Source organism: Adelges cooleyi, unplaced genomic scaffold (genome assembly GCF_023614345.1).
Source record: "Adelges cooleyi isolate 19-005CV unplaced genomic scaffold, UGA_ACOO_1.1 ACOO_flye_CR_arks_rails_tigmint_CR_PRNA_651, whole genome shotgun sequence".
NCBI classification, from domain to species: Eukaryota; Metazoa; Arthropoda; class Insecta; order Hemiptera; family Adelgidae; genus Adelges; species Adelges cooleyi.
In genome coordinates this window covers 5,443,356-5,469,247 of record NW_026096352.1, presented here as the reverse complement: position 1 = coordinate 5,469,247, position 25,892 = coordinate 5,443,356, and the positions used below count along the sequence as shown (strand labels likewise).

Genomic DNA, 25,892 nt, shown 5'->3' with positions numbered 1-25,892 from the left:
CTACAAAAGTATGAAAAAACATTCATTTAAAAAAGTCTTATATCTTTTAAGTTATTGACTGGTTCATGTTCAACCAATCATCCTTTAAATAGACATATATATTATACAACCCTAATGGAAAACCCGTCTTAACTAATTAAGACTAATTCAGTTGGTGGAATATTTCGCATATATTATTATAATTTATTATTTAGTTCCTAAATATTTGATTACTTTAAATATACTTAGTATTGTTTAAATAAATTATGAGGTACCTACTGTGCAGCTATACAGTCAATATCTATTCAATTAATCTCTAAACCTTTTTCTTATTCCTAATACTGAAAAAAATGTCTACTGGTTTTGAAAATATAGCTTAGATACTACTGTCTATCATAAATAACGTTTTACTGTTCGTCATATATTTTAACATTGGACAGACAAATGATTTATTATTTCGACAATATTAACAATAACACATTATTCGAAGATAAAAAGATATTATGACTATGTATTGTTGGCCAACTAACAATACGTGACTTGGAAGTGTAGTTTCATTTGCATTTTTAAGTACCTATTGCTCCTGTATAATTAGTAATTGTCCGTCGTGAATTTATCTTCCTATTGTGTTCCTTTAGTGTATTTATTTTAAATCAAATTGAATTTTAAATGTACGCTTAAGTGCAATATTATTTTGTATCTGTTATTTTTTTTAAAACAAATGTTTTTATGCGCTAACGTAGATGTTGGTAACTCTAAACTCAAAAATAATACGGTTCAACAAAAGTTGATTGATATTTATGTCAAGAATAAAATTCCCATTATTCGATAGGATTTGCCATGCTGAAGAATTGTTTAAGCACATCTAGTTCTTGAGAAAAAAAATGTGCGGGAAATTCTCGACAACCTGATATTTTATTTAAAGACATAGGAATTAGTTTGATTTTGCGCGGCATGATCAACTCTGCATACATAATTAATTACTTAAATTATGTACCTTATAAACGAAATATTATTTATTTTTTTACCAAACTCTTAGAAGGCACACAGTGAACTATATTCTGCTAATTATATTACAGTTTTGTAATTAAATTGCTTATATATTTAATCGTTTCTCATTCTTTCATGTACCTTTAAACAATTTATATTATATGTGATTCAAAAAGAACTCACAGTAAGTTTTTGTTAACTAATAAGTTAATTTTTACATATTTTACTTATTAGGTTGAAGTTAATCGTTTATAAAACCGTGTTATGCTTATCGATTTGGCATAACACTTGAAATGTCTTTGTTTCACCAGCATTTCTTAAGTAAATTTAAGTTTACTTGACATCCTGAATTCAAACTTGATTCGTGTTAAAATGTTAAGGTATAACACTAGTTCTGCCTAGGTTTAACTATCCAGAAATGGGCACATGAACTATTTATTTTTAACCAAGCGCTGTATTTATATTATATATAGCTTGTATACAATTTACTCTGTGTGCTCGTTGAGTTTCCTACAAACTAATTTGGACATACTCTGGATAATGGATGTATAGGAATTAGGATGCAGAGTGTTCAAGTAACTGGCGACAGCTATTGTACGCCCGTGTAACATATAGCGTCATAGTAATATAACCTTTGTTTTTATTTTCACATGACATCGTTCAAATTAATTATCGTAGCCCGGCGACATGAAAACGATAATTTTAGCGTCTCTCTCTCTTTTTTTTTTTTGGGGGGGGGGAACAACTTTTAAGTCGGTGACCAGAAGATACACACCCAGCGATATCAAGGAGTAGGGGAAGTAGACTTCATCGCGTTTCCTGAGTCCCCGACCGGTAGACAATATTATATTTGAATAAAAGGGAAAAAAACGCACCAACAGGAAGTAGTTTTTTCACTGTGTATCTTTTTCTATATTTTTCTACATATATGTGTCTAAATATATGTATACATATATATGGATCGTGTGAACGTTAGTATTCAACTGCCGTACGCACACGCGGTAGTGAGGAAGATCGCGGCCCACACACGGGTATAACAATAATAATGTAAATTGTATATACAATCAACCTGACTGTATACAATTATAAAACATGTAAGCGTTAGGTTGTATTTATATGATTTACATAGGTACCTGCCACTCGGCGTGACTCTTTTGTTCTGCAGAATATAGTAGTAATTGACCTGGCATTAAGTATTGTTCGTTGCTCGTCGCACACGCTTAGGTTTTTTACGTTAATCGGTTTTTATTAATCAGTTCATGTGTGTGAATTATTAAAATCTTACACGTGCTGTTAACACTACTTTCGCGGACGACTGTGTAATATTATGAGGGTTCATTCTTGTACTATTGTTTGTCATATCAAATAATCAACCATAGGTTATGTTAGAGTAACAGCTGTACCTTTACGAGGTTAACGCATCTACTCATCCGGTGTTCTTTATGGTGTAGTATCGGAACTTGGTTATGGTATACTATAGGTCATCCAACAATATGACCAAAGACTGCAAAAGTAAAATACTACACTCCTTTACTAACATTTACGTAGTACGCCCCTAAATCGATTCCGCAAAATAATACAATGGTGTTTTGTTACTCTTCTGTTATATTTTAGTTTCGATGCTGAAAAGGTATTATTATTACAATGGTATGTTTTTATTTTTGTTTTGTGTCTGAACCCAAGTTATCATTTGAACCGCTGAACTGATTTCTTCATGTAGCAAGTCTATAGATCAGAAATTGTACCTGAAAGGTACTTTTGATAAACATTTAAAAAGTTACTCCCTTCCTCTTCATACTCGAGAAATAAACGAACAATTTACATAATTTTTACTTAAAATTAAATATATAACTTTTTTAAAAAAATAGTCGAATTAGTTCCAAATTTGTATACAATTTTCTTTAAGCACACCTAGCAATACCGGTTAACTAAATATATCATAAACCCTTTCTCCTAGAAGGGGTGGGAACTTTTTTTTTTATTTCGCTTTTTTAAGACAAGTTTTGGGTATAAGGTATATGAAAATTAGAATCGGTTAGATCTAAATTAGAGCTATAACAGGCACCTACAATTTTCTCAAAAATTTGTAGTCAAACTTTCTTTATATAAAGCGAAAAATTAGATAGATACACGTTGACCGGTCAATTTCTAAGTTATGTGTGAATGGATATTGTTAATTATAATATATGGTAACAAAGGAAATAAATTATTATAGACATATGATCAACACTAATCGTCCCAACTCTAATACTAAAAATACATTTTTAAGTAATTATTTTCATTAATTACAATGATTTTATCGATATTAGTGTTTTTAACATTACAGATTCGCATCAAAGGGTTTAGTTTTAATGTGATTTTATCTCTTTCACTTGTAATGACTCATATAGACATTAGGGTGGTTCAAAAAAACCTTAATAAATCATTTTTTTTCTTCTCTTGAGAATATATTATTTGGACAAAACTATTAAAATATTTTTTTGAATTTTTATACCCATTTCTAGATGTGGTTCTCATTTGACCTAATTTTATATCAAAAGTTCAATTAAAATTTTTTTTTTGTTCAATAAAAAATGCTTAAAAAAAATTTATATGAAAACTATCAGCATAAAAAAATAAATAAATGTTGATGCCCACTTGATAAAAAAAAGAAATTGCTAATGCTAATAAACTAACTACAAAAATATAAAAACATCGTAAAAAAATAGAAAACAATTCTAATCATGAAACTTTTTTTTTTCCAAACACACAAATACTTATTTTCTTCTTCTTTTAATTGCATAACAAAATAAATTATATTATTATTATTATTATAATTAAAAAATTAATAATAAATAATAAACAAAATGAATTGCATAGTAAAATTACATTTATAGAGTCCTTAACAAATTTAGACAAACAAAATATAGAACAAAATTGGTTTGTCTATATACAAGTTTTTACATATTTTATTCTATTATGGAATTAATTTTGCTTATTGTTTGTTTATTAATATTTATAATTTATTTTGTTATGAAATTAAAAGAAGAAAAGATAGAGAAAACGAAAGAAAATAAGTATTTGTGTTTTTTATTGTTATTTCTCCCTTCAGTATAATATAGTTTAAATATAATTTTAGTGGAAAAGTAAAAATGTTTATGATAAGAATTGTTTTCTAAATTTTTAAGATGTTTTATTTTTTTTGACCATAACAAAAAATTACTATGTTATTATAATGATTTTGTTCCATAAATAATATTTTGCTGCTTTCGTGTCTGTTGTATTATTTTACTGAGACTGAAAAATCCTTATGCAACTTTAATACCTATGCCCTATGCCTATTAATTCTGGTTACTACTCATTATTTTTGTATTTGTTACTGCTCGAATAAACCGTTCCAAAATTAGTGACGTTAAAATTGGTCAACTTCGCACGCTTTTTCTTATTCTTTATTGTTAAAATAATTACCCTTATCCGATTTTTTTTTTGGTATTCTTTTTTATATTGAAACTTCCACCTAAGACTAATAATTATTGTTAACGTAAGATATTTTATTTTGAAATAAATGACGCGTTAGTAGCAGTATTAATAGTGTACTCTTTATAATTATAATTGCTAATAAATATGAATTGTATTTTAATGGTGTGCTCTGAGAATAGCACAAACTCTCACGTGGCAATAGAAACCAAAACGTCTGGCCTAAAAAGGTTAAAATAATGTATTTTTAATGTTGTTGCATTCTAAAACAAGAAAAATTAAAACGATAAAATTTAAAACAATTTTTATCAGTTTCATAAAATGTTTAATGAGTAAAATAATTTGTATTATTTTTTGGTTTCTTTCTAAAGAATAACGCGTTAAGTTGATAATAATGTTTCTAGATAACATTTAAATATTATTATATTTTTAATTTTATCAATTCTTTAATATTTCAATAAAACATATGGTTATTTTTTACAATCCTTTTTTAAATTAGGTAATAAAATATAGTATTTAAAGTATATAAATAAAAACCAAGAAACAAATTATGATTTTATTTCATTTGTAACACGTTTTTTGGTTAGCTTGATGTTTGATAACTAATATTAAATGTTTTATTATAAATACGATAAATACGACTTAGTAATCAAAATTATTGCAAATATTGTATATTTTTTTTAAACATTTATTACATTAAAATTTAATAACTCTAAACTTTTTAAGTTTAAATTTAAATTTATTGTAATAACAGCTCTACGCATTTCTTACTTTCAATATTTTTATAAGTAGCTACGCAATTCGCAAATTAAATTTTGTTTAAAATATCATTATAATTATTATTTATCACATTCGTAGCATAATAAACGGTTATAACTTATATACAAGTATTTAAAGTTATAATGTTATACCTACAATTGCTGATGTACCTGTAATAGTGTAATATGTTATCAAATAATAATAATTAGTATTATTATTTATGAATTTGAGTTAGATAAGTTATTAGAAATCTGCTATAATTTCACATGTTACATAGTTTCAGTTATCGATTAAACTTCAAGTGGCATTGTGAAAGGTTAGCAATTTTTTTAGTTCATTAGTACGGATGACGTCAGCAAATACTGAGAAATTTGCGTACTGATATAAAAATGGTGTTGTTTCTTGGTCTAATTATTTGTTTAACATTTTCTCATTCGCTTTGGAGTACAATTGAAATGGTAGTCAGGATGATCGGTATGAGGATGTGTATAGTCTATAGGAGATGCTTACTGAACACTTCTTATTCAAGTCATGTATATGGTTTTTATTCAGTTGATTGGGGGTCTATAATGTATATTATGAATGTTTTTAATACATAATTTACCTCTCATGACTGCAAAATAACTTAATCATCATACTTCATTAAATATTTAATTAATAATCTATAATAACAATTGACATGATGATGAATACATGTTAACAGATTAAAACAGTATATATATATTGTAAAATGTATCCTGTATTCGATAAAAATGATTCGGTTAAAACTTAACTGTAATTGATGTGGGATTATTCTAAATATTGTAGTATTAAGTTATATAGTATTAAGTTGGAAAGGTCGAATAAGTGATTCAGAATTACTATTTTTCGACTACTGAGTAAAAATAAGTCAATCAAGTAGTTCATTTTAAGTCAAATTTAACGCTACCGATTTTATTGTTATTTATTGAGCACTTGAGTTCACAGCAAAAAGCTTAGTGTCTTATTAAAAAAATATTTTAACATAAATCCACTTCAAAACGTTACAATTACAACCCAATTTAATTAAAAACTATATAATAACATTAAAAGGGGTTTCCACGAATACGGTATACTCCACTATATAATCTTGTTTTGAGAAAAAATGGTTCGACAAATCTTCAAAAATAATTTTCTTTGCCTTATATTTATATGGACCTTACAATATTACTTTACTTAAGTAAGTCGCCGACACTATAAAAGGGTCGAATTTAAGAACAAATAATAAAAAAAGCTGTTGTACGTTGAAGAATTTCTTTACATCAGTATTAGAAGAGTCTGCGTTTTCAGACCGATGATTCCCAGCAAAAGCAGGCGGCAATAAACGCCCTTTATTGGTTTTCTCGATCGTTAACGGATAAAACTAAAGGTTTTTTTTATGATTAAGAAAAAACACAACCGCAGAGCACATCATTTTTAGCTGACAGACAGAATGTATAGTATTTACATATTATTATTATTGCGAGTATCTTTTTTTAAATTACCAAGTTTACTGAAATGGAATTTTAGAACTGTACAAACTACCAAAAGCAAAGTATATGGCTTTTATTTGTTTGATTTTGCAACTAAAAAATATGGAGTAATTTAACGTATAGCTGTGATAAAATATTTAATAATATACCAAATCCGGTCGGCATCTGTGCTGCACATGTGTGTTGTGTGCAAATAAAATGTGTTTGAGCAAATTTTAATTTATCTTCTTAATTTGTGTTATCCATAAAACAGTGTACTACAAACACACTTATGTAGTTCTTATTTAATAGTACCTATAACTGTGTTTTGACGTATTTTGTTTTTCAAGTAATCATCAATATTAATATTGATACAAAAAAAATCGTCGAATTTCTATGACAAGGGTGGTTTAGCTTCTGAATAAAATAATTGTTATTGAACGGTTGTAGTAATTCATTCACTATTATTCAGCTCATACTCCGCAAAAGCGTTGGTCGTTTCTACTTCCTTCCATCTTAAAACTATAATACCACCCAAATTCTTGACATCTGATTTGATAATGTTTTCTTATTAATATTACCATTTGTCTACCATAGAATCTCTATATCGTAATTCAAGGTTAATCCAGACAACTCTAGGCCCAGTCAATTCATTTGCAAGCTTGATATATATAGTGGTTGTATTATATAGAATATAATTATTATTTTACATAAATAGTATAACCTTTCTTTTAAGCTGTAGAGCTGTATTTCATGTGACTTAATTGCCTTACAGTTGACACATTTTTGTATTCGCTTGTAAACTTTGTTGTATTAACAAGCAGTTTACAGTGTGAACTTCAGACATGTCACAAAATACACAACCCGCGATTGATGTAAATTGGATGGTTTCGCGCTATGTATGTTAATGCATGTGTAATGTATATTGAATAATAGTTATCTTATAATAGACTATTAATTTTATGTATTATACATTAAGGCAGCCGTGGACTCAATTATTATGCGTTTAATACGGTTCTATTAAAACGCCCAAATGTCTTTGAACCCTTCACGCACATTGCATAATGGTCGACGATTATTATAACACTGTTGTAATAACATAATATGATAATACGACAACGATATTTTCACCAAACGATCGAATATAACTGCATTGTTTTATTCGCTAGAATATCCTAGGGCCATATAGGGTGTCCTAATTCTATAATCTGAAGTATCATCGACAATAGCTTTCAACTTTAATTCAATAATTTTAGTTATACATATTTATTTATAAATATATATAATAGTTATATATAGTTGTTAAATTTTCCTTTAACATACAACGGTCATAGTGCAATTAACTAAACATTTTTTTATTTTGTCTTAGTACTAGAGTTCTTAGAAAACATTGATGTGAGCTATATTATAGAAATTAACTTTCTGTCGTTCTCAACACTCCCTATCATAAGAAAGCATGTTGCTAAAGGGATAAAAAACAGAAACAACGATGCAATGAAATTTTTTTTTTTAATGATAAAAGCGGAAAATATCATTAGTTTTAATAAAATATAATAATAACATGGATAACTGGGTCGGCTATAGCCTACTGTGCACGCCACTGTCCTACGAGTAATTCATTTAAAAAACTCGACTAAAATCTCTTATCGTGAGTATTACCTACTAGATGAATTTGGGTTGAATGTTTTGTTGTATGGTATACTAATTATAAAATCTAAAGTATTTTTTTTGAGTAGGTTACCTATTTATTATTATAACAATACAAAATATTAAATTAGTCCATTCGTATGTTTTCTTTAAACTACTCTTAATATTACGTTATTATATATTATTATGTTCAAAAATATATAGTAAAAATTATAGTAACTACTTTACCTTTTCATAATATTACTATGTATAATGAGTTTTTACATTGTTACATTTTTGTACATCCTAATCTATAAATATGTTAATTTCAGAATATTTTTATAACATAGTTAAAAGTTAATCCGTAAACCCTCATTTATATTAATAATGACAGTATTTTGTTAACTGTTAGTGTAATGAACGTACATTTTAAACGTGTGGGTTCGTTCACACGTTCAGAATGCATTTGAATATTAAATAACATGTACAATATTTATAAACAACTGGAATAACCTTTGCCACTGGGACATTAAATGACAAGAAGCTAAATATTATAGTGTTAATAATAATGGGATAAAATGCGATGTGTTACCGACTCATTTATACTAAAAGTGTATACCTTATATTCTAACTTCTACCTTTTATGGCTATTCGTCAACGCCCATGGCTTAAATTATATAAGAGATTACCTACACCAGCAATCATTATAATTTTACCAAATCGAGTGAACTACGAGTCCCATGAATTTTGAATGCTTTTTGTTTGAAACTAAATTTGTTTTGAATATCACGCTAAAGTTCTATCGTTATCTACATATTCCTTTGGCTTTTCATAGACACACATTTTTGAATACATTATTGTACTACTTATTTATGAAAATTATTTATAATTATTGAACACTACATTATTTTTGTTACAGGGAGTTGTGGAGTACCTGATATGACATCGATATCGGACATAGACGAAGATGTCATTAACCGGAACCTACAAGCGAGATACTCTAAAAACCACATATACGTATCCTTTTTAAAAAAATTAGTGATAAACTGTATCACCCATAAATCTAAATTCTAATGCATTATTGGGTATTTGGCGAGTACCATTCATCACTCACTTCAAACTTAATAAATAAAATAATAAAAAAACACCACAGTTTTTTTTATAAAAGTGAAATGATAGGTACATAATATATTTGTGTTGTGAATAGTTACGTGTATGAGTTGAATAGTACAAATGATATTGTTAAAGTACATAAATCAAATATTGATAAGTGTTTCATTCTTTTGAATTATGTGATAATTAACCATACATACAAGAGGAAAGGTACACTTTTTAAAGTACTTTTTAATTTTTATCGAATATGGTATTTTGCATTATTGCACAATCTAATAAAAGGGTAATCAATGGTCAATGCATATTATTTATGATCTTGAGTTTTATCGAGCAGGTTACATAGATGTAAGATACTTGATGTATAATGCTGTACATATAACAGATTAAAAATAAACCGTTTGAAGTTATTGGCAGTACATGATACACAAAACAGAGTATAGTGTAATTGTTTTAATATAATCACTTTATTAAGATTTAAGATTAAATCATACGTTTAACACAAACATGCTAATAGTATATAACTGATGAATAATATTGATGTTCGTTTTTAATAGTTGATAACTATACTTGGTTAATATTTTTGTTGTTTTTCTGATTAATTGTTATAATGGAGATGGGATGAAAAAAGGTAGTTAAGTGCCTAGGTAATTTAAATTAAAACTACCAAATTTTAGAAACGGTAAAATTGCGAATAACAATAATTTTTCTTTATACATGAGTTAACAGATTTTTTTAATATTATATTTACGTTTACTTGGTGAAATTTTAGAAAATACAATAATAATTTATTGTTATTTGGTACTTGCATTAGCAAAGCCAAACAAAATAATGTCCTGATTTTGTTTAGCAGGAAGTGAACGTTTATTAACATTGACACAATAACCTAAACTATGATGTCAGTTTAATTTACGTTGATAATAATTGAAACAAAACATTTTTTTTATAATAGTTCCTATGATCTCATGGTCTACTTCAATAAACTATTACCATGTATGAAGGTATGGTATTAAATAATAATACACATTTTCCTTGAATATTAAAGAGCTATGTAATTGAAGTATATAAACAGTTTTATTTTCTAGAATTTAAATATTTTTTACAATTTTTTACTATTTTAACATTGCATAACGATATTATGCGGCTTAACTTAAAGGGTAAAAATCATTTTTAAAAAAGTACATACATTTTGTGTTTATTTCAACTTTGTAGTTTTTTGTAACAAAATAATACAATTTTTTTGTTAAAGTTTATTATATTGGGTACAATAAAGAATAAATACGAAAAATTACAAAATTAACTTGTTACTAGACGCATTCTTATATTTAATTTAAACTAGAGTTCTTCGAAGAAGAAGATTCTTTATCATTCGTGATAAACCAAAATCTCGAGCAATTTATTAGGGTAATTTTAACACTATTTCTTCATATTACTTATTCATGTATTTAATAAAATCAATTTATAGCAAAATAAAAGTGTGTTAAATTTGATCCGTGAAACTTACAGCAGCGTTAGCTTCTGTATACATTTTTTTTTTAAGATAAGATTTAGTGAAAAATATATGATATTTGATTATAATACTGGGTTGTATATAAAAAAAGTACACTCTAACGGAATAGAAATCTATAATTTTGTAATCGTTGATACTATATTCAATATATATAATCATGAAGTGCTGCTTAAAATGGGTTTGCAGCTGTGTTAATGACATATTGTGTTCTGGGGAGTAAGACCTATACAGTGCCTTTTGATTATCGCTATAGAAACACAATCACATCATCATAAAAGTGCACATTTATACGATAATAAATTTATATGCGCTTGTATGTTTGTGCTTGGTTATTACGTTAGAATGATACGTTTCGCCAGTGTGATGCCCATAGATGTATTTTGATACTTCGATTGAATGGAACTAACATAGAATATTAAGCATTTATCATTCGTCATAGGCGAGACAATGATTTCTCTTCTGTTATTGCTAGGACATAACGCACAACAGGAAATAGCGCGACCATGTTTGACACTATATCGGTATGTTGGAAAAATTAGGTTTGGTTTAGGAGAAGGGTCAAACTTGATAGGCCTTACATTATTGCTTATGATAACTAAAGGTATTATTATTATTGTTTTTTTTTTGTATTTAACAGCTTATCCCTTTTGTATGGTTAAATAACCATTAAACCAATAATTATCAAGTATTAACATGCTAGCGTTCAGAGGTATTTGATCGGGTAGAACATATTATTAGTCTCTTGTTTTTGACTACCCATCGAATATGCTGAATAACGCATAGGATGGTTTATTTATTATGCGCAATTAGAATTTACACCCAAATTTAGATTTTAAAGACATACTTATATATCTTGATATATAAAGGTAAGCAAATACATTTTATTAATATTAATATTTTTTCGCAATTAATATACAACTGAAGAGTTGTAACTAATATAACATATTAGTTATATGTTCGTTAGTTTAGGTGTAGACGACAAGGCTTTCTAGCTTCTAGACTTAACCACTAATACATATTACACTTTAAGAAATGCGATTTACGCAGTTTTAATAAGTCACACACTTAACAGACAAAAACAAAATAACATGACTATCAAGATTACAAATTAGTTGTAAGTTTTCAAAAATTAAGTTTCAACTTAAAAAATGATAACTTTATTACAGGCAAAAGTCATTCTAAATACCAAATAAGTTGCACAGCTTACCATTATAATATTCATTTTAATAAGGTTTTTCGCACAAAATTGACTTAAAACATTATATTTTTCTTGCATAATAAATCAACCACCGGGAAGATACGGGGATATTAAAAAGTTCCCCGTTATATTTTTGGAATCCTACAGGAAGTCAAATAGACTATCCCACATAATAATATGACAAATGTTCTTAGTTGTTTATCTAGTTACATCAAGAAGTAGTAATTTAAAATCTTTATTAGGTAGCACCAAAAGTAAGATAGGAAGAGGAAAAATCCGGGATTTATAAAATACAATGTGAAGAATGTGATAAATGCTATGTAGGTCGGAAAACGAAATTTTGGGGTTAGTTTTAAAGAACAAATAAGGAACATAAAAAACTAAGAAGTACGCAAATCTCTTGTTGCGGGACATTTATTAGATATTAATCACGCATAACTTTTGTTAAATTACTTAAAAAATGTAAATAATTCTAAAGAACTTAATACAAGGGAAGTAATAGAAATATTAAAAATAAGAACTTTTTTTTAAACTGGGACTTAATAGAATACTTCAATTTGTACTATAGGTATATTATTATTTATATTCATACCTATAACAGCTATCGTTAACGTTTTTGGGGTAGAATAAATCGCAGTAATAAATATTTTTCCGGCAGGGGTTGACAGCAGTCGTTCGATCAATTTCTTTTTTCGATGCATCCCTCGAGGGGCAAGCTAAGAGGTCATATCGGTCTATTATTGTTATTATTTTCATTTGGTCGCCGCCGTCGCTCCGTGTACAGACATTATATATTATAATACAGGAAAGTTAAAAGGGTGGAACGTTCGGCGGCGCGTCACAGGACATCACGATGACTCACGCAGAGCCTAAATGTGCGACCGACAACCCTCGACAGCACACACACACCAACGCAGTGGTTCCGGCGTTAATCGACGTCTTCTAAAACCGTTGTGGCCATCAATCTACAAAGCAAATGAAAGTAATTTTTAACGGAACATTTGTCTTCCTCCACTCGCTGCCCCTTCTTTTTTCAGATAGAATCAATAATATCCAAAATCATCAGGTTGTTTTGTTGCAACGATAGAACGCGTTTTACCGAAATCGTTCGTCTAGGTAATATTGAAATTTCATCGTTTGCAGTTACAATCCGGCGGTTAGTTGATTTAATAAAAAAAAAAAAATTAGCTTCTTGGTTGGTTGGTTTGATTATTTTGGTTTGTGTAAACCCATACTGTAGAAACATGGAACAGACAACCGTTAAAATTCCCTTGTCATCACAGCTTAATCTTAGGTGCAAAGTGATAACGAGGTAACCTCTGCGCCACATTATGCCCATATATAGACGTTTATTACGACATACAGAATTCAAATTTAAAAAATAAAAAATATATACAATTTCTTCCTCTTTCAAAAAAAAAAAAATTCAAATAGGACTTCTTCAAAAAGCTTGAAATTTTTTCCCGTAAGGCGTTTGGACTAAAAAAAATAAAGAGTCGTAAGTTAAGTAATTAATTTTATTATTATTGTTTATATTTACGTGCTAAAAGAACGTTTGACAAAACCAAAATACAATTCAAACTACGTACAACACAAATACTTCTAAAGATAACGTTTTGATCGCAACTATCTCCTTTACTGGCCTAACCCAGATAATACTAGTAATCCAGAATGAGTTCCAATGATATTCCCTTTTTTAAATCTATCTCACGGGCTTTAAAAATGTGTGATGAACATTGGACAATATGCTGTTGTTACTTCTACAATCCTTAAGCCTAAAATTGTATTATTTATTCCTTTGATTTGAAATAATTCAATTCTTAATTAAAATGGCAACTTTTAAAACAGTTTTCTTCTTTTATCACTTTTTTTTATTATTATTATTAATTTTAAGGTCAAGTGAGAATATTATTAAGTTTTTATTAACAGCTCATATTTGCCTGTAAAAATCGTTTACAGTTAATATGTAAAAGATATAGTACTTGTCTTAAAAAATCTATTCTCATAACCATAATATAAAACAACAGATCAGTTTAATCCCTTTAAAAAGCTTTTTAGGATTGGGTTTGGAATAAAAAATGAGGTTATTTTGTTGTGTTTGTGTAAAATTAAGAATTGTTGATTTTGTTACATACATACCCTTCTGCCCGATTTGAAATCATATCTAAAACGTGATTTTGCTTTCTAGGGCGAAATATGAACTTCGATAAGTATAAATCCCAAAAGATTGCATCCTTATACTTCTTTTATCGAGTTTACGCAAATCATATTCACCTAAAAGGATTCTTTTTGAAATATGTAGAAGTCCTTGGGGATTTAACTTTCTTATTTTTATTACACATGATTAGGGACTCTATAACATCATAACATTTGTGATCATTCATTTTCTTTAAAGTATATTGAAAATATACACGGGGAAAAAGATTTAAGACTTTGTGTATCAAGATTTATTTTTATTAAGCCAAATTTCGAACCAGCTAGTTTTTTATATATCTTTTTAAATTTATTATATACATTTTTACTATTAAGCTTATATCCTTGTCTTATCCAATGAATGTATATTTTTTTTGATTTTTCTTGTTTCTTTTCTACTTTATAAAAACTGATCTCGTCTAAGGAAAAAGGCTAATTGCAAATATGGTCTCAATAGTTCTTTTAACTGTGTCATTTTGATATTTGATGTGCCGAACAATTTTCGTGGATTTCACGAAAACATAATACTAATATTTAAAAAAAAATCAAAAACATCATTACACAATACTACACATACTATATTTTGATAAAATATTATATTTTGTATTAAAAGTAAAATTTTATTTTATTAAGGATAAACATTAATTGAATTAAGAATAAACATTAAATAAGTACAAATAATAATTTTAAATGTAGGTAGGTAAACTAATTGTAAAATTATAAACTTTAAAATTTTTTTTTTTTAAATTAAAATAAATATAATTTTAAGTTGATAATTTTTTAAAATAAATTAAAATTAATTTTTTTTAATATATGAAAAATTTACAAAAAGTAGTTAGAAACAAAGAAAGGAAAAAGATGAAATATTGATTATTTGCAGAAAAAATGAGTGGGTCCTATCATTAATGAAACATCTTGTATACGGCATCACATGTGTTATTATTTCACAAGTGTTACACAATAAGGACAAAGGTATCGAGTGTTGCACTTGTAGTAGATTTTTTTTTCTTCAAGCACTGTGCTGGACTGTACTACTAGCTATACAAAAAATGTATTCTGCACAGTACAGTAATCGACCTAGTTTTTCGCATCCTTACTTCTGTAAACATAAGAGCATCTCGTCAACAAGTCCTGTCGGCTTATAAGTTTAACGACCCTTCTCAAGTGACTCGTTGACTAAAATCAATATTTATGTCAAATTAATTTTTCATCTCGTTCTCCCAACCTTTAACCCATGCTGCACTTTCAGCGCTGTGCCTTTAATACAGTGGACAGCTACACTATATAGAGTCCCTTATGTAAATATAAATATATATAAGTCATCTATTATTATTTGTGTCGATACAATAACATTATTAACGACTTAAACAAGTAGTCTATTGCGGAACTGAAACAAAAAACCTTTGGTCGCGTGTGTGATCATGTTTCTGAAAACGAGACCGCAACATTATAATAAATCATACATATATATGCAAGGGTTTTCTGCTGTTGCAGTGGACCGTAACGTTGACCCCTTAGGAACCGCCCTTCCTTTTATACATGACACATGTCGTACCAGCGAGGGGATGAATACGCTGCGACAACGTTATTGTTTCTAATTAAAATAATTGTAAATTGCGATCATATTATTTTTGTATTACTTGCCTACAGAGATGGGATTGTCTGCGAATAACCCACATCATTATTTATGTATGTATGTATACCCAATCCGGTTTTGGCGTACGGCCGATGATTGAATTAAAAATGCTGGGTCTGACTTAACAGCTGTTGTAAGTGTGTTACAGCACCGGAAGTTAAGCTCACAAATGAGTTAAGCAAAGACTGATAATAGAAAATATAGATTATTTCATATTAGCCTGGAAACGGCACATATATATGGTGTAGGTAAATTAATTAAAGGTATTCAATTGGTACAATCGAATTTCAAGAGAATAATAATTATCATCTGAATATTCTATTTGTATGCCATTCAACTCATATAGTGCGCTTACCTCGCTTACTAACGGTTTTGCTTATCTATTTTATTGTAATTTATATTTAATATAATAAATTATATAATATATACATAAAATGTACCGTTAGTGTGTAGATTGTATACGATTACCTAAATTATTAAATAAACAGCTATACTGTATGGTAGGTATATTTGCTCATATTTTGTGTTCTTATGTTATAATAAAATACCTATTTTATCCTTTAAAATTATACAGTGTAGTCATAGTCTTACAAACTTCACAATCTCGAGTAGGTTAGGTTCTGCGGTAATATTAACCAAAAAATGCGAGGTTAGGCCAGTTTATTTAATACTTGTTATTGGTTCTGCCGATAATCATTAATATCAGATAAAATGGGCACAAGTTGAAAATAGGTTCCAACTTGTAGGGCGCATAATATTACCTAAGTTAATCTACAGATATCTGTTAATCAAATATTTAACACTAGTTAATGATACTGTGGAACTAATGTAAGACTTAGAATGGATCAACATTAATGTTTACTAAAGATGAATTTCCTTAACATATTTTTTTAATCAGACTTACACTGGAACGATATTAGTTGCTGTGAATCCTTATAAAGAGTTGGGCATATATTCAAATGTAAGTATACTAGTAATTATACTTTATATCTCCAACCTATTACAATAATATTAAATAAATAAGTTAAACTAAAATTTTCTTTTTTTTAGTTGCTAAATAGGCACAATAGTTATAAATTTGCATATATTAGTAAATGTGGTTATAAAAAAAAAATTCGGTCTTAAAAGCGTTCAGGAGGGTACATTTTTTTACAATATATGACTATAAAGACAATTTTTTTTTAGTGAATTGGTTGATAGTTAATGATGAACGTTCGGTTTTGTATTCAGAAAATAACACCGTGTCAGTAGTGTTGTGACTTGTGAGATTACCTTTATAGCGGTTTAATCGTTTCTTCGATATAATTTGTCACGTTCGTCGCGTTATATGCTGTAGTAAACTACTATATCCAATGTAAAAAAATATACAGAACAGTTGATTTTGAAATTAGACATATGTTTTGAAAGTACTTTTTTTACGCAATGTCAATGTTATTTTTGAATTGGACATTTTTTGTAATACTTAACATGAAACCAGCATTATTTTTCCTTCGTCTCGCACTTTCTACATTTTGATATATTGTATTTATAAAACCGGTTTCCTTTTACGCTTCGCATAGGTATAATACTTAAAACAAACAGAAACTATCCCTCTAACTAGGGGTGTGACTCAGCCGGCGGAGGAGTTGGCAATTGCAAACGCAACGCACGTTTTTCTCCGTGTACCTACACCCACCAAGTATTGATCTGTTGTGGCCAGTGCCGAGGTAGAATAACAGCCAAATTTTACATTCATTGCCCCTCGGTATATCCCTTGTACGCGTTTTCTGACCCCGAAACGCCTTGGGACACACTACACACTCGAGTTGGTCTAGAATCGTTCTTTCTAGAATACGATTAAAAGATGTTTAAGATGTATTAACTTCGAGAATTGTCAACGAGCCGCGCCCCCATTTATAAAATCTTGTTTGTGAAGAACAAAATATGCATAAGATTCCACCTCTCTCTCTCCTAATAACTAAATATATATATATAAACGATAATAATATTATGTTAATATTGTCGCGTTTTTGTAAGCTACCGTATCATGTTTTTCTTCCATTGTGTATCAGGTTAAGTCGAAACTGCTGAGAAATGCGCCGTTTAAAATATAATAATAAAAGTTGAAATTCATTTTAGTTGTTAAATAAAAGCTATCCGGTGTATTCGCTGTTTTTACTTAAAATTATGCACCGGTTAAAGTTAATAATTAGTAAATGTCAATGACAATGTATAATTAAAACTTACGTCAATAGTCAGACTTGACGCTCTAATTAGATCATGCATGTTTGCCAGAAACTCGAGTTCTTAGAACCAATTTGTTTTTTGTCATAATTGACAAAACTGAATTATCGTTAGTAAATTCATGCTTATTGCGTTATGGTTGTTTGATCAATACATTAACTAAGTCACATTTTAATTGACATTCATAATTAAATTTAAATAAAGTGAAGAAACATATAAAGAAATAGTCAGTTTTTAACAAATGCGACGGAAAAGTCATATTATTACTATATTATATTATATGTATGTATATTTCCTTATTATTAATATTATAATGGCATTTCGTTAAAGGTTAAAAATATTGTAATAAAACCTTTAGGCCTCAGAAAAAGACCTTAGAGTGACAAACATTTCTTAAGTCTCAACGATGACCTTTTGTGTAAAAAAAATACAATTTAATCTAGGCTTAAATAAAAAGGATTTATATTCATCGTTTCGACAATGTTAATTAATTTTAGCTACAACACAGAGCTGAGAACTTATTGGTTTGTAACAATAATGTGTTTGTAATTTTTTTTCTGGGTCTATAACTTTTTATCCACTTTACTGATTTTATCATTATATACAGTAAATTTCAGGTCCTTCGACCAAAAGTTGAAAAAGTTTACTTCTTTTCCTTCAAATTTAGAAAAAAATACCTCAAAACTAATATTTTTATATTGTTTTGATTTATTATATAGGATTATGTATTTCAATACCATGGATTTAAAATTGGTGTTTTGGAGCCACATGTGTTTGCTGTGGCTGAAGCCGCATACAACAGTCTCCAAACTGGCGATATCGATCAATCGTGTGTCATATCGGGGGAAAGTGGAGCAGGCAAGACAGAAACCACCAAATTCATCTTGCAATACTTATGCTCAGTTACTAGTAACATCAGCACGTGGGTTGAACAACAAATACTTGAGGCTAATACGATATTAGAATCATTTGGTGTGTACCGCACTTCTATATTTTTAAATTACTTAAAAAGAAATCATTGCCACTATTTTCCATATCTTGCTTTTAAATAATTGGCATTTATTACAATTCTTTATATTTTTGAAAATAAAAGAAATAAGTTGATTAAGTTATAATTGTAATTTTGAATGTATTTAGGAAATGCTAAGACTGCGCGGAACGATAATTCTAGTAGATTTGGGAAATTCATGCAAGTGTGTTTTGACAACAAATGGATGATAAAGGGTTGTATAATTCAGGACTACTTGCTAGAACAGTCGAGAATAACTTTTCAAAGTGCGGGAGAGCGAAATTATCATGTGTTCTATCAGCTCGCGGAGGGCGCAAGGGTAAGTCAAAGTTAAAAACATATAATCTAGATCGTACATTAATATTTTTGGTTCAGTAAATTATTGATAAATACTTATTGTGTATACGTATATATATATATATATATCGTCAACAGCATAACAAAGACTTGGTGGAACTGTACAAATTGAAACCACCTGAGTTTTACAACTATTTGAACCAGTCTGGATGTATCAAAATTGACGGAGTTTCAGATGTACACAAGTTCGACGCTTTGCGCTTAGCTTTTAATGTGTTACGCATACCATTGAACATGGTGGATGGCATTTTCTGCGTTCTGTCTGCCATACTTTGGCTGGGAAACACAGTATTTCGGGTGAGTTAAACAATATAGAGCATATTACATATTATGCTACACTCAATACAATAATGCTCTGTACACATATGTACAGAGCATTATTTTAAATGATTTTCTATTTTTAAATATTATTGTACTCGGATTTTAGGATATTGACGGCGAAAAATGCCAACTGACAGAAAATGATCATGAGATATTGTCGGTTGTCTCTCATTTGCTCGGATTACAAACCGAAGACGTTGTTCATGTCGCCCTACTCAGACAGATCAACGTCCGAGGTAATATTACGGAAATACCGTTGAAATTACAAGAGGTACGATGATGAAAACACATTTTACTGACTGGTGTAAATATTTTCCATAACTGTATTTCGTGCGATTTTAGGCTATCGAAAATCGACACGCAATGGCTAAAGCGTTGTACTCGAGAACGTTTGCATGGCTGGTAAATCATATAAATACTTGTACAAATCCGGGTCAAGACTCGTCTAGGCTCCTGGGTGTGTTGGACATATTCGGATTCGAAAATTTTGCAGTAAACTCTTTTGAACAGTTATGCATTAACTACACAAACGAAAAACTTCACAAATTTTTTAACCATTATGTTTTCGCTCTAGAACAGGAGATCGTAAGTGTGCTTTTCAATTAATAACTTTATAAAATATACACGTGCATGTGAATTGTGTATATAATTCTGAAATGTACGTTTGACGTCGTTTGATTGTTGTTTGATAGTACCGCCAAGAAGAAATTCAATTTTTCCACATTCAATTCACAGACAACACGACATGCTTGGAACTCATTGAAAAACCACCTCGTTGTATCCTGAAACTGTTAACCGAGCAATGCCATATGCCGAAAGTAATTGCCTTTCACAATATAGTGTAAACCTAGTCTAATTTAAAATTGTTTTATTATAGGGGTCTGACACTACTTACCTAATGAATTTGCACACGGAATTTGAGAGTCATCCAAACTTTGTGAAGGGAGGCGACCGTCGAAAATGGGAGTCTGAATTCGGCATTGTGCATTATGCCGGATCGGTGACGTATGCGGCCAGTGGGTTTGTTGACAAAAATCGCGATGTACAGCAAGACGTGTTCTTTGATTTTATGACCCGCTCGACCAATGTCTTTGTCCGTGAGCTCATCAAGTACCAGGTATAAACGCATACTTTAATGTGCAATTCGTTCACAACTCTACTAACATAGCAAATTACTAATATGAAGGATTTGCTGGGAGCCACTGTATCTCGAATGGGTAATAACAACTCAACGACGACCAGAGGCACGACCAAAGGGCGACCTACTGTAAGTGATACGTTTAGACATCAACTGCAAGCTCTAGTCGATGTTCTTCAGTCCACAAACCCGTGGTAAGTAGGATTTATATAATCTAAGAATTATTTTTTAATTGCTATAAAATATGTACCATAAATTATGTTTTATTTACAAAGGCATCTAATTGGATAAAAATAAGTTTTAATGCTTGTAAGTGTTGTTAGTATGTACTTAAATTATCTAGTTTAGCCACACAATTACGTTTTCTTCTTATAATGCGGGTAAGACTGTTCAATAATTGAATAATAGGTATAAAAAAGTGGTTACATTGCGTTATATAATACAGCTATTAGAAATATTAAAAACTGAAACAATAAAGGGCATGACGATAAAGTCATGAAACTAGATTATCAAATATATTTATCGTATTATCATTGTATTGTAAATTTAACACTTGGTAATTTCAAAATAGAAAAAATTTTCTATTGAAATTATGTTAAATGTCCAAGACGTATAATATGTTAATGAAATACTTTAGGTACGTGAGGTGTATTAAACCAAATATGATCAAAGCTCCAGACCATTACAACGAAAAACTTGTTTTGGATCAGCTGAAATACTTAGGAATGCTGGACATTATCAGGATTCGTAAAGAAGGTTATCCCATACATTTATCATTTAATGAGTTTCTAAGCCGTTATAGATGTTTAGTTAGGAAAAAGTTACCGGATGATGAACGTTCGGCTGTTAAGTATGTATTGCGTTGTGTTTAGATTTTTGTAATTATACCTAACTCCTTTCTTGTATTTTATAGCGCGTTCTTGACTTTACAAAATATTCCCACCGAAGAATGCCAAATAGGTAAATCCAAAGTTTTTTTACGAAATAAAGCTCACGAACCTCTCGAAGACAAACGAAAAGTTATGCTCAACCAAATGGCTATAGTTATTCAACAAACTTGGAAAGGTTATTTTGTCAGGAAAGGTAATTTTTTAGCGAATCACTATTACGTTAACTATAATTTGTATATAGCTTCGGTATTATTAATCAATCCTTAAATTTTAAGTATAGGTAATAACCGACTTAAAATAACTAACTAATAACCTAACTTATGTAAAAATCGAATACAAAATATCTCAATTTTTTGTTTTCTTTGTGTAACAGATTATTTAAAAGTACGATCTGCTATAATAATCATTCAAAATGCGTTCAAAAGCTGGAAACAACGATTAGAATTTTTGAAAAAGCGAAGAGCAGCTATCATAATTCAATCCCATTTAAGAGGAGTGTTCGCGCGTGAGGTATTGCAAATTGTTATATTGAGTCTTAGCGAACAAAAACTTAAACGATTTCCACGTGTGTAATATTTCATTCAGGTCGCGGCTGCATTAAGGGAAATGAGAAGAGTTGAAGAAGAAATGCGTAAGCGTGAACGAATGGAGGAAGAAAAACGTAAAGCCGAAGTTGCCAGAGAACAAGAAGAGCAGTCGAAAGAGGTGCAAGCTCAAAAAGAAGAAGAAGAAAAGTACGTACAGGATAGACGGCAAACAAAAACATAGTTTATGGAATATTGCACAATTTTGAATTTTTTAGAATATCTGAAATTGAGTTTGCCAAGTTAACAGAACAATTGAACACGAGGTTAAACGTTGATCCAGTACACGAATCTGTAGATCTTGACAATTTGTTTGCGTTCCTATCGGACGTACAATCTGGTCAATCAACGACTAACTCCATTGGAGACCGTATGAAGGACATAGTAAGCGATTTAGATGAGGTAAATTGCACATGTAAAACTCTAATTGATTTCACGTGGTTTATGCTTACATTGAAAGTTTATTTTTTTATTTTTTTTTAAATATATATCTAGAAGATGCATAGAAAAAAAATTATATGACATTATAAATAAATAATTAAAAAAAAGATATAACGTGAAAACTTGGAACTATTATTGAAGAAACCTTTAAAATATTTGAACAAGTTTTGATTTGGTGAAAAATGTTGTTTTACCTAATTTTTTTTATAATGTAGCTTAAATATAATTGTTTTTAAAGAAATTTTCTTTGTTTTATTTTAAAAAGCAATTTGAAATATTATAGGCTGTATTTATATACTTAACTTTATTCACTAAACCTAAACTACGGAATCAATAGTATCTATTGCACTCATATTTTATACAATCATTCAACTTGTGTGTAAATGTGGATTAATTTTGTGTGTTTAGTTGGAAAGTGTTATTCAACAGGAAATAGACAGTGTTGAAATGGAACATAATAAAAGAGAGAAGGCAATGTCTCCCTCAAATCAACCTATTTTGCCGGAACCATCACATCCACCACCTCCTCCACCTCCGTTTAATCAAGAACCTGTAAAACCTAAAGACGAACCTATCTACGAGGCCGTCCTTCCGAGGGACGAAGAAACTGAATCTCCGCCACCTTTGCCCACACCTCCTCATAAGTTAACTCGGCCTATGAGTCCTGCTATCGTAGATAGTGTGCACAGACCTTTAAGTCCTGCTACGGTTTTGTCTTCACCACGACAGAGTAGGCCGAGCTCAAGGACGTCCGGAACTGGGGTAAAATATATTTTATCGTCCTTAAGTCAAATCCACTTATTTGTTATACCTATTATGTAATATGATGTGTCTTATATCAATTGCATTTGTAAAAAAAACTGTGCAAGATTGAAAGGTAATAAAAATCCGCTAGGTACTTTTGCTTGAACGGTTTTTACCTAATACAGCCTATGATATATATTATATAGTTAAATATTTTGTCTAAATACTTGAATGATTTGTATACGATAGGGTGCAAATACCAATTGGAAATACAACAACGGGTGTACCGAGGACACTGAGAGAGACCAAAGACGAAAGTTTAGAGTTGAAAAGAAACTAATGGAAATGGAGAATATCCAAGAGAAATCTGTCGCCGATCCTTTACAAGACAATTACCATGACATCCTAGAGTTTGCTGAAAATTATTTCAATGCACATGAGCGGTCACCTGAAGGTTTTTTAAAAAAAAACCTATTACCTCTGTTTTATTATGTTAGTTGATTTATGTAAAATCGAGCGTTTTAAATCCTAGGTACAATAATTGCTACGTTAAAGAGGAAGAGCAAATCCATTGAAAAAATACCAATGTATGAAATGGTTTCATTTCACCGCGGCTCAACTATACCGACTTCGCACATCCACATGTACGATCCAGATAACATAACAATAGCCATATCATTATTTAGGGTTAGTCAATTGTTAAATGCTATATTTGTGAAAAACAGTGGTTGTTAGCTATATTACTACGATATTCTATTTCCACAGGATCTCTCCAAGTATACGCGTGGCGACGTCAAACCGGACAACGAAGTGCAAATAATTCAGACTATTATTGGCGCCGGTATTAACCGAGAAGAATTGAGAGACGAAATTTTTGTGCAATGCATGCGACAGGCGACTAACAATCCCAGTATGGAATCGACAGAGAGAGTGTGGCTCCTTATATGCTTAGCCATCGTTGCGTTTCAACCGAGCAAGATATTGTACAAGGTAAAGCTGTGACCGTTTTCCCGATCGTCGTCTAGGTTTTTAATTGTTGTGTTTTAGTATTTTGTTAGCTTTTTGCGAAAAAATCTTCAGTGTGACGGGAAGCTCAAACAATACGTCCAATGGTGCCTGGAGAACTGTAAAAACATCAAAGTGTCTTGCAGGCAATATCCGCCTTCCACCGTCGAAATAGCTGTAAGTATTTTCTCTAGGAAGTTATTCGATTGAATTTCCCGAAACCGGATATAATTCTTAATTTTATTTGTCTGTTTAGGCTATGAGGAGACTCGGCACGATCGTGTGTAGGTTCTTTTTCTTAGACGGCCGAACCAAAGCTATAGACATTCATCCGACCGACACGGCAAGCGACGCTGTCTGTAAACTCGCCGATAAGTTGTGCTTACGGTCTATCGACGGTTGGTCGATTTACCAAAGTCGTTCGGATGGTGAGGAACATGTTCGAGCTCATTACTATCTCTACGACATTATCGCTGCTTGGCAATCGTGAGTTTTATAATTATACTATTATATTTTGTATACGTCATTCATTTTGGCTATTTTGTTCGTGTGAGCGCAGGAAACAGCAAACCAAACAAGCCACCCCCAGTAACTTCCCTTCGATAAGCCGGAGGGCGAGTAACACGTCGTTGAGTAGTGGTGAAAACCGTTTCATATTCAAACGTAGACTGTTTCGGCACTCACGTGAAATATCTCAGGATCCCATTGAAGTAAATCTTTTGTATGCTCAAGCTGTTTACAGCGTCGTAAAAGTGAGTACAACAAATTCCAGACGCCTGACATGAAACACAAATATGCATTCATTATTTGATTTTTTTACAGTGCGACGATTTCCCGGTCAGTGAAAAAGTAGCCTTGCAGTTGGCAGGACTACAGTGTCAAGTATCACTCGGTGACCCTAAAGAGTCGACGTTGGAGTTTTACGCGGACGTTGAAAACTATTTGCCTTTCCGAATAAGTCAAACGAGGAGTTCTGACAGTTGGGTAAATAATAATTACTCATTTGTGGATAAAACAATAGAACACAAAAGTTCGGTATAAAAGTCTAAAGTAAAACGCTTTTAATTCTAGGTGCCTATATTAGCTCAAGCCCATCAACAGTACGGTGCCGGCAGGTCAGAACTCATGGCTAAGGTCTTGTACTTGTCGTGTGTAATGCAATATCCACTGTACGGTACCACGATGTTCCACGTCACTTACAGGGGATATTGGTCCTACGGTTAGTGTCTAGAATTACAAATTACTATTCAATAT

General features: G+C 30.3%; 1 protein-coding gene across 2 annotated transcripts in view; it reads left to right on the top strand.

Annotated features, from left to right (window-relative positions):
- The window catches only part of LOC126844299 (myosin-I heavy chain), a 45,154-nt gene that overhangs the window by 14,250 nt on the left and 5,012 nt on the right, over positions 1–25,892 (top strand). Inside the window, exons 2-25 of one of the 2 annotated variants that reach the window (XM_050582395.1) lie at positions 9,199–9,296; positions 16,825–16,887; positions 18,869–19,121; positions 19,287–19,477; positions 19,594–19,812; positions 19,943–20,107; positions 20,179–20,421; positions 20,529–20,654; positions 20,714–20,953; positions 21,023–21,168; positions 21,612–21,824; positions 21,888–22,057; positions 22,238–22,374; positions 22,450–22,598; positions 22,667–22,832; positions 23,298–23,651; positions 23,883–24,087; positions 24,166–24,320; positions 24,399–24,623; positions 24,681–24,815; positions 24,895–25,124; positions 25,198–25,390; positions 25,461–25,622; positions 25,710–25,857. In XM_050582395.1, coding sequence (XP_050438352.1) covers positions 9,199–9,296; positions 16,825–16,887; positions 18,869–19,121; positions 19,287–19,477; positions 19,594–19,812; positions 19,943–20,107; positions 20,179–20,421; positions 20,529–20,654; positions 20,714–20,953; positions 21,023–21,168; positions 21,612–21,824; positions 21,888–22,057; positions 22,238–22,374; positions 22,450–22,598; positions 22,667–22,832; positions 23,298–23,651; positions 23,883–24,087; positions 24,166–24,320; positions 24,399–24,623; positions 24,681–24,815; positions 24,895–25,124; positions 25,198–25,390; positions 25,461–25,622; positions 25,710–25,857 — 4,386 coding nt within the window. Of the gene's footprint in view, positions 1–9,198; positions 9,297–16,824; positions 16,888–18,868; positions 19,122–19,286; positions 19,478–19,593; positions 19,813–19,942; positions 20,108–20,178; positions 20,422–20,528; positions 20,655–20,713; positions 20,954–21,022; positions 21,169–21,611; positions 21,825–21,887; positions 22,058–22,237; positions 22,375–22,449; positions 22,599–22,666; positions 22,851–23,297; positions 23,652–23,882; positions 24,088–24,165; positions 24,321–24,398; positions 24,624–24,680; positions 24,816–24,894; positions 25,125–25,197; positions 25,391–25,460; positions 25,623–25,709; positions 25,858–25,892 lie in introns of both variants that reach the window. The other variant, XM_050582394.1, reaches the window with a different exon arrangement.